General features: G+C 43.3%; 1 protein-coding gene across 2 annotated transcripts in view; it reads left to right on the top strand.

Moving 5' to 3' along the window:
* map3k4 (mitogen-activated protein kinase kinase kinase 4) overlaps positions 1-9,821 on the top strand; it is a 101,023-nt gene that overhangs the window by 69,101 nt on the left and 22,101 nt on the right. Inside the window, exons 15-23 of one of the 2 annotated variants that reach the window (XM_070444978.1) lie at positions 14-175; positions 961-1,173; positions 1,269-1,347; positions 1,618-1,711; positions 6,505-6,648; positions 8,479-8,579; positions 8,891-8,974; positions 9,254-9,445; positions 9,688-9,758. In XM_070444978.1, coding sequence (XP_070301079.1) covers positions 14-175; positions 961-1,173; positions 1,269-1,347; positions 1,618-1,711; positions 6,505-6,648; positions 8,479-8,579; positions 8,891-8,974; positions 9,254-9,445; positions 9,688-9,758 — 1,140 coding nt within the window. The remainder of the gene's footprint in view (positions 1-13; positions 176-960; positions 1,174-1,268; positions 1,348-1,617; positions 1,712-6,504; positions 6,649-8,478; positions 8,580-8,890; positions 8,975-9,253; positions 9,446-9,687; positions 9,759-9,821) is intronic. The other variant, XM_023993605.3, reaches the window with a different exon arrangement.

Here is a 9,821-nt window from a genome sequence, read left to right as displayed (position 1 = left end):
CCCCCCCCCACAGAATGAAGCCTTACAGCTCTGTAGAAAGATCAACACGGCCATTGACCGGGTGGAGTACATGTTCACGTCAGAGTTTGAGGCCGAGGTGGAGGAGTCTGAGTCAGCCACGCTGCAGCAGTACTACAGAGAGGCCATGATCCAGGGATACAACTTCGCCTTCGAGGTTAGAGCTCAAGGGTTCTGGGTCGTTGGGAGTGGGCAGTGGGCAGTATGATGTTACCTAGCGATATCAATGTCGGCCAGGTTGCAGCAGTACTAGAGAAAAGCCAGGATCAAGGGATATAACTTCGCCTTCGAGGTCTGCAGGGGTTAGGTGTCAATGGTGGCTGTAGGGAGGTGGAGGGAAGCAGTGAGCTAACCAGCGATATTGGTTATATTAGACGGCCATGATGCAACTATAGGTGACTGGTGGCCACATGGGGGTGGGGGGGTTACTTTAGGTCAGTCTTTGGAGTCTTGCTTTTGGCCTACAATATAAATATTTCCTCAGTACTCCTAGTACTCCTAGTACCTAGTAATTCAACTGTATATGGGAATGATTGTAAAGCTGTCTGTCTTTCGACAGTGTTGCAACTGATGAAAATGTTCTGTCTTGGAGGGTTGTGTTAGTACAGTGGGAAGCTGTAAACTAGGGTTAACTGTCAGCAGATATCTGGTTAGACTATTGTCAACTTTACTGAGGAAGGCAGACAACGAAACACAATCCGTTCTATTGAACATGCCACCAAAATTGGTAATAGCAAGAGTGGCTTGGTCCTCCTTGTGTTTTTGGCTGACCAGTCTAACCCCTAAAGCAGTTTAACCCGTAAACCAGAGAGTACAACAGACTGTCATATTGTTCCTCACAGTAGCACCACAAGGAATAGTGTCGTGGTTCTCCTTTTCTGATGTAGATGTTATACTGGTCAAGTGAGGAGCACCTTTTAAATATACTTTTGTTCTCCGTAGTACCACAAAGAGGTGGTGCGTCTGATGTCGGGTGAGTTCCGTCAGCGGATTGGGGAATGCTATATCGCCTTCGCCAGGAAGTGGATGAATTACGTCCTCACCAAGTGTGAAAGTGGCCGGGGTACCAGACCCCGCTGGGCCACTCAAGGCTTTGATTTCCTCCAAGCCATTGAACCTGCCTTCATCTCTGCTTTACCAGAGGACGACTTCCTGGTAAAACCATACTACCTCTTTGATTGATTACTTTATTGATTGAGTTTGTATTTTGTGGAATGGTATTGTGATTATGGAAATCATTCCCTCTGCAGAATTTGCAAGCTCTGATGAATGAGTGCATTGGTCATGTGATCGGGAAGCCTCACAGCCCAGTCAGTGGCTTGTACCTAGGTAAGACCCTGCCTCATCTGAGCAAATATGTGGTCCTGTGTGGCTCAGTTTGTAAGAGTGTGAAACTAGCAATGCCAAGGTTGTGGGTTCAATCTAAGCAGGGATCACATGCACATAACAAAAAATGTGTACTCACTGTTCTGTAAGTGGCTTTAGATGTAAGTTTCTGTTAGGTCTAGGTGGTAAACATGTCTGTGTAGAAATAGAACTGAAGTATGGCTTTAGTCGGATAGCTTGGCCTTGTTGACCCTTTCTCTGTTCTCCACTCAGCCCCCAGGAACAGTCCTCGGCCAGTGAAGGTCCCTCGTTGCCATAGCGACCCCCCCAACCCCCACCTGTTCATCCCCAATGCAGAGGGCTTCAGGTCGGTGGAAGTTCATGGTTACAGTGAAGCACTAAGAACCATTTACCACCTATTATAATATTATTTTATATTGTGTATAATGTACAGTGGGGCAAAAAAGTATTTAGTCAGCCACCAATTGTGCAAGTTCTGCAAGATGAGAAAGGCCTGTAATTTTCATCATAGGTACACTTCAACTATGACAAACAGAATGAGAAAAATAAATCCAGAAAATCACATTGTAGGATTTTTTATGAATTTATTTGCAAATTATGGTGGAAAATAAGTATTTGGTCACCTACAAATAAGCAAGATTTCTGGCTCTCACAGACCTGTAACTTCTTCTTAAGAGGCTCCTCTGTCCTACACTCTTACCTGTATTAATGGCACCTGTTTGAACTTGTTATCAGTATAAAAGACACCTGTCCACAACCTCAAACAGTCACACTCCAAACTCCACTATGGCCAAGACCAAAGAGCTGTCAAAGGACACCAGAAACCAAATTGTAGACCTGCACCAGGCTGGGAAGACTGAATCTGCAATAGGTAAGCAGCTTGGTTTGAAGAAATCAACTGTGGGAGCAATTATTAGGAAATGGAAGACATACAAGACCACTGATAATCTCCCTCGATCTGGGGCTCCACGCAAGATCTCACCCCGTGGGGTCAAAATGATCACAAGAACGGTGAGCAAAAATCCCAGAACCACACGGGGGACCTAGTGAATGACCTGCAGAGAGCTGGACCAAAGTAACAAAGCCTACCATCAGTAACACACTACGCCGCCAGGGACTCAAATCCTGCAGTGCCAGACGTGTCCCCCTGCTTAAGCCAGTACATGTCCAGGCCAGTCTGAAGTTTGCTAGAGAGCATCCAGAAGAAGATTGGGAGAATGTCAGATGAAACCAAAATATAACTTTTTGGTAAAAACTCAACTCGTCGTGTTTGGAGGACAAAGAATGCTGAGTTGCATCCAAAGAACAACATACCTACTGTGAAGCATGGGGGTGGAAACATCATGCTTTGGGGCTGTTTTTCTACAAAGGGACCAGGACGACTGATCCGTGTAAAGGAAAGAATGAATAGGGCCATGTATCGTGAGATTTTGAGTGGAAACTTCCTTCCATCAGCAAGGGCATTGAAGATGAAACGTGGCTGGGTCTTTCAGCATGACAATGATCCCAAACACACCGCCCGGGCAACGAAGGAGTGGCTTCGTAAGAAGCATTTCAAGGTCCTGGAGTGGCCTAGCCAGTCTCCAGATCTCAACCCCATAAATCTTTGGAGGGAGTTGAAAGTCCGTGTTGCCCAGCAACAGCCCCAAAACATCACTGCTCTTAGAGGAGATCTGCATGGAGGAATGGGCCAAAATACCAGCAACAGTGTGTGAAAACCTTGTGAAGACTTACAGAAAACGTTTGACCTCTGTCATTGCCAACAAAGGGTATATAACAAAGTATTGAGAAACTTTTGTTATTGACCAAATACTTATTTTCCACCATAATTTGCAAATCAATTCATAAAAAATCCTACAATGTGATTTTCTGGATTTTTTTTTCTCATTTTGTCTGTCATAGTTGAAAATTACAGGCCTCATCTTTTTAAGTGGGAGAACTTGCACAATTGGTGGCTGACTAGATACTTTTTTGCCCCACTGTATGTACAGTGTGTTTTCCTGCATGTTCTAATATTCCTCATGTTCTCTGCTCTTGTACAGTAATTGATGGCTTTTAAATGTGTGTGTGTGTGTTTCTCATGTGTAACTTGTAACACATTTGGCTAGTAGGGATGAACATGAGTAATTGAGGACTCAAGTGCTTGAACAGACGTCAAAGCTTGATCTTTAACCAGAGATGTCATTTTTTTCAAATACTGTAAAACTATTTGGTTGAATGTGCTTTGTGGCTGCTTGAAACGGCAAGTGAAACCACTCCCCCCAAAAATGTATTTTGTCTTGAAGACCACGTTAATTTGCTTTGAGTGTTCCATTTGTAAATGTGCATTTGAAGGGACAACAAAAAAGAAACCAAGCCAAGCATCATACCGTTCTTCTCCCTATAGTCCCTTTTCCATCTCTTTCACTCAATTGCATTCTGTCCACTCTCTACACACATGCATGCTGAGTGCGCACACAAGCTCCCGTTAGGCCTACAGAAATAAATGTCTATTAAAAACGTATCTAAATGATGGGATACACAAGCTCCCGTTAGGCCTACAGAAATAAATGTCTATTAAAAACGTATCTAAATGATGGGATACACAAGCTCCCGTTAGGCCTACAGAAATAAATGTCTATTAAAAACGTATCTAAATGATGGGATACACAAGCTCCCGTTAGGCCTACAGAAATAAATGCCTATAAAAACATATCTAACTGATGGGACACACAAGCTACTTTCCTTGCCAAATGACAACAGTTTTATCAACAAATGCAAAATGGACTGGTTGATTGAAGTAGGAAAATATGTTCCATCGACGAGCTGCAGTTTTGGAATAATTGTCCCTTCTATTTACCGCTTAAGGATACTTTGTGAATTGCTAGTGCCATTTAGAGTTGGCTAGCCTAGGCTATAACCCCCTAAACCTACACAGGTTCCACAGTGAAAAGACGCAAAAACATTAGTTTGATAAATACAGAGCATATTTTCATCAGAATCGTTAAGCCCAGGCCTACTCGTGATTCACAGATGTCGTTGCTGTAATTCGTGGCCGTAATTCATCATAAAAAATTCTACTCGCCATTTGAGAACCGTTTCAAATTATCACTCCTTTGAGAATAACTTCCAGACGCAAGATGCACATCACTTCAAAGCGGCAAACTTTCTTCACACTTTATTTTATTACATGCTTTTTTACTATAAATTGGGTGTCTTGCCTGATAAGGGCTTGGGAAATAAGAGCGTCTCGTCTGCTAAATTAACAAAAAGGTTAATACGTTTATGCAGATTGTGTTCCATGATACAACCAGTTGATATTAGTTTCAATAATTTAATCTTAAATGGCACTTGCTTGACTGAATTAGTCACCCCTTGACTTTTTCCACATTTTGTGCCTCTATTCTACACACAATACCACACAGTGAAATTTCGTTTTAAGAAATTTGTACCCATTAATACATTTTAATGCTGAAATGTTTTGAGTCAGTAAATATTCAAACCCTTTGTTATTACAAGCCTAAATACGTTCAGGAGTAAAAATCACAAGTTGCATGAACTCTGTATGCAATTATAGTGGTTAACCAGATTTTTGAATGATTACCCTGTCTCTGTACCCCACACATACAATTATATGTATAGTTCCACAGTCGAGTAGTGAATTTCAAGCACAGATTCAACCACAAAGACCATAGAGGTTTTCCAATGCCTCACAAAGAAGGGCACCTATTGGTAGATGGGTAAAAATAAAAGCAGTCACTGAATATCCCTTTGAGCATTGTGAAGTTATTAATTACACTTTGGTTGCTGTATCAATACACCCAATCACTATACAGGCGTCTTTCCAAACTCAGTTTAATCACTGTGATAGGAGAAAACTGAAGATGGATGACTGTTGTAGTTACTCCACAATACTAACCTAGAGTGAGAAGGAACTCTGCACAGAGTACGCTAAAGTAATACTGCAAAAAATGTGGCAAAGAAATTCACTTTTAGTCCTGAATAGTGTTATGTTTGGGGAAAATCCAACATCACTGAGTACCACTCTTCATATTTTCAAGCATGGTGGTGGCTGCATCATGTTATGGATATGCTTGTCATCGGCAAGGTCTAGGGAGTTTTTGGGGTTGACAAAAAGCAATGTAATAGAGCTAAGCACAAACAAAGTCCTAGATGAAAACCTGTTTGTCTGCTTTCCAGCAGACACTGGGAGACACATTCACCTTTCAGCTGGATAATAACCTAAAACTCAAGGCCAAATATACACTGGAGTTGCTTACCAAGACAACATTGAATGTGGCCGAGTTAGTTTTGACTTAAATCAGCTTGAACATCTATGGCAAGATTTCGAAATGGCTGTCTAGCAGTAATAGACTATCAACTTGACAGAGCTTGAAGAGTTTAAAAAATAATAATGGGCAAATATTGTACAATCCAATAGTGCAAAGCTCTTAGAGACCCAAAAAGACTCATAGCTATGATTGCTGCTAACATGTATTCACTCAGGGGGTTGAATACTTATCTAATCAAGAAATATTAGCATTTTTTTTAATTTTATTTTTACTTTGACATTAGAGTATCCCGAGTGGCGCAGCGGTCTCTAGAAGCATCACTACAGACTCTGGTTCGTTCCCAGGCTGTGTCACAACAGGCCGTGATTGGTAGTCCCATAGGGCGGTGCACAATCGGCTGTCATCGTAAATAAGGATTTGTTCCTAACTGACTTGCCTCGTTAAATAAAATGTTGTGTGGGTTGTAAAGAAGAATTAAATCAATTTTAATCCCAATTTGTAACACAACAAAATGTGGAAAAAGTTAAGGGGTGTGAATATTTTCTGAAGGCACTGTATATGGTGCAATTTAGCAATTAGGATTTGTTATCTGTAATGGTTATGCTAAATTAGGCATTGTCGGGCACTGTTGGCATAGGCAACACATTTCTTTCCAGTGCGGGCCTTGTGTTCGATTTTTTTTTTTTTTACAATTATTTGAGAGTCCTGCGACTATTCGTACAGTAATTTTTATTTAAATGCTCATTCCTATTTGCTAGAAAGGGTATTACACCGAGTGAGTGTGTGATTGCCTGTGTGCGTGACTCTGACTCCCTCATCTCCAAGGCGCTCCCCAGAGATCCTCAGTGTGTTTTTGTCACCACCACAGCTCTAGGAGTCTCCCCTGCGACCTACGGACCCAGCTGTGTCTACCTACCGGCCCCCGCCCAGTCCCCGCCCCTCAGGCCCCAGGCCCCGCCCCCGGGGAACACAGCCCATCCAAAGCACCTGGGTCCACCCCCAATGACGTCAGGTAGCCCCACCCCCCCTAAGTTTCAGTACCTACCAAGTACTACTGGGGTTGCGAAAGTGCCCAGGTTTTTCCAGAAATCCTGTTTGTAGGATCCCGGAATCATGAGGGAATAAGCAGGCAGGGAATCCTCCAACCGGGTTCTCTGTAAGGACCACCCACTGTCAACCCAGGGCACCCCAGCAACAGGCTGATATCCCATATCCCACTTCCAAAATATTCCACCGGAGGTTCAGGTTGTCATGCTCCCTGTGGTTTACCCTGCACCCCTGTCATGCCGTCTCTGTTTGGAGCGAACCATGAGTAGCATGTTCTGCATGCTCATCCAGATGTATTGGCTTTGACTGTTTTGTTTTGCCTATGACAGAAATCTGCATTGATTTGAAAAGACTGCTATAAAACACAATATGAAAACTACACTTTTATAAGGGCAATCCTTTAAAGGGATACTTCACTCAAATGTGTTACCTAACTCTGAATGCAGTCTACGGATATAGAGAGACCTTAATCCACACTTTTGTTTTGTCCACCTAGCCAGTGGCACACAACACAATACACATTTTCTCCAACTCTCTCATAGTGTGAGAGATGGAAACACAACAGCATGCTAGCTACCTCCTCATGGAGAGGAGAAAAGAGGGCGGGTTCAGGTTAGTGTTTTTTTATCATGAATCTTGTTCTGGAGGCAGCTCTGCAGTGGTCACTAGCTGTCACAGCCAAAAAGTCATAAAATCAGTTTTTAACCCTACTCTTAACAACACTGCTAACCTTAAATTAAGACAAAGCACTTTTTTTTTGTTCATGGATTTTTACAATGTAGACAATTTTGACTTTGCAGCTGGCCTAAGGGGAAATTGCTCAGTTCTGCCTCTAGGATGACACTCATGACAATAAACATCAACCTGCAGTGTGAGAGTTACTCTGCTATTAATCCATATTAATAGTGTGGCCTTTCTTTGATTCTAATCATCTGATGGCTCGCTCTTCATAATATTTGTCTTGTTTGGTGTCAGTCCTATTGGAATGAAAGCATGCGTTCTGACATCTGACCTGTCTGTGTTTGACCTTTTAAACCTTTAATATGAAGGTCAGCTTTGATGGGCACATAGAAATAGAACCCTAGATGATATGTCTGGTGGTGGGGTTGAGAGGTTTGGATGTAGAACACAGGAGGTTGGTGGCACATTAATTGGGGAGGATGGGCTTGTGGTAATGGCTGGAGCGGAATCTCTGGAATGGTATCAAATACATGGTTTCCATGTGTTTCATGCCATTCCATTCACTCTATTCCAGACATTATTATGAGCTGTATGTATGTCATGTTCCACCAGCTCAATAATCACACACCTCCCTTTGAAAGCGAGAGGACTATCTTCATTAAGAAGACTTTTTGGGGGGACTGATATTGGTTGACCACTGATCCCAGATCTGGTTGAGCTGTCTCGCCACTATCATGGCACCACAATAACCATAGGAGGCACTAACAGATCTGGAACCAGCCTAGTCTGGGACCTGAGGGCTGTACTTCAAACCAGGATCAAGGAGTTAGGGGACTAACTTGCCTAAATATTCTCATACAACTTCTACTGTTTTAGTAAGATAAGCTTGAAATGGGCATGGTTTGAGGTTTAATTGATTCAACAAACACATCTAAGCTTTGCTTTTTTTATGATCCAGAAAACCAATAGTTATTTCTGGTTGCTTATCAAAGTTAGCTAACTTAATTGATTCTGCTTTGTAGTATACCCCTCTGATGCCTGACAACTCAGGTATATTGAGTTCTTTGTAGTTGATCCTAGTTAAATTGCACTGCGCTTGCCTCTCCCTGTGCAGAGGGGCCAACCTCCACGAGAACGACAGGCTGTCGTCTGTAGCAGCCGAGCTGCAGTTCAAGTCTCTGAGCCGACACTCCAGTCCCACTGATGACAGGGAAGGTATTGAGTTAACTGCATTCTGCATAATTGATGTAGTTCCGTCCTTGAGCTGTTCTTGTCTATTAATGTTCTGTATTATGTCATGTTTCATGTGGACCCCAGGAAGAGTAACAGCTAATGGGGATCCTAATAAAATACCAAATAGCATAATTCAGTCTTTACAACTGTGAACAAGGATGAAATAAAATGCATCTGGATTGGAAAGTAGGAGTTGTCACTTCACCTGTGTATGGTTTTTCTGACTTGACATGGCTCCCATCTTACTGCTTGTCTGTGTAATCTCCTCGCTCTCACTCACTCCCACACATCAGAACCTTCCTATCCTAAGGGAGGAGACCCCAGCAGCACGGCCAGGAGAAGCTGGGAGCTCCGCACCTTCATCAGCCAATCAAAAGGTGAGAATGATGAGGGGGGTAAGAGAGAGGTTGCAAGTTCAAACCAAAAGTCGTGTCGGGATGACTGCTGGCGATGAGGGAGTTGCTGGTACCAAGTCCTAGGTGCCATCTCTTGCCATTGATCAAGGCACTTTACCTCTAAACTGCTCCAGAATAGAGTATAGAGTGGGTCTGTTCTATGCATTCCCATTCCCCACCTTTACCCTAAGACAATTGAAAAAGTGTCCTGGTCTGTTTTTATGTCTCTCCATTCCTAACACAGTCTTCTATATCCCTCAGACACGGCAGCCAGACAGAGCCCCATGGAAGCTGTACGTCGCTCCATACGCTCCTTCGAGGACAAACGCTACGCAGTCATGAAGCAGAGGAACATCATTGGCCAGGTGTGCCACACCCCCAAGTCCTACGACAACGTCATGCACGTCGGCCTCCGCAAGGTCACCTTCAAGTGGCAGAGGGGCAACAAGATAGGTATGTACTGTACACCCCATTGGCTCCCTATTCCCTTTATAGTGCACTATTTTTGGCCAGAGCCTCAACTGAACCTGTGTCTCCCCCATATGAAACCCTATCCTCTGTATTCCCCATGAGGCCCTAGCCAACAGTTGTGCACAATAAAGGGAATATGTTGCCATTTCCGATTTTCCCTGGAGTAGGCCCTCGTTTGTCATGCCCATGGTGTTTGATCATCTGTGACTTGTCTCCCTCTACAGGCGAGGGCCAGTATGGCAAGGTGTACACCTGCATCAATGTGGACACTGGAGAACTCATGGCTATGAAGGAGGTAGGTGGCCATGACCTCACAAATGCTTTTGTAGTGTTATGAATGTTGGTGCAAGAGTCTAGC

Source organism: Salvelinus sp. IW2-2015, linkage group LG8 (genome assembly GCF_002910315.2).
Source record: "Salvelinus sp. IW2-2015 linkage group LG8, ASM291031v2, whole genome shotgun sequence".
In the NCBI taxonomy this organism is placed as follows: domain Eukaryota; kingdom Metazoa; phylum Chordata; class Actinopteri; order Salmoniformes; family Salmonidae; genus Salvelinus; species Salvelinus sp. IW2-2015.
Note: the sequence above shows the minus strand (reverse complement) of the source record. Positions and strands in the feature narration are given on the sequence as shown.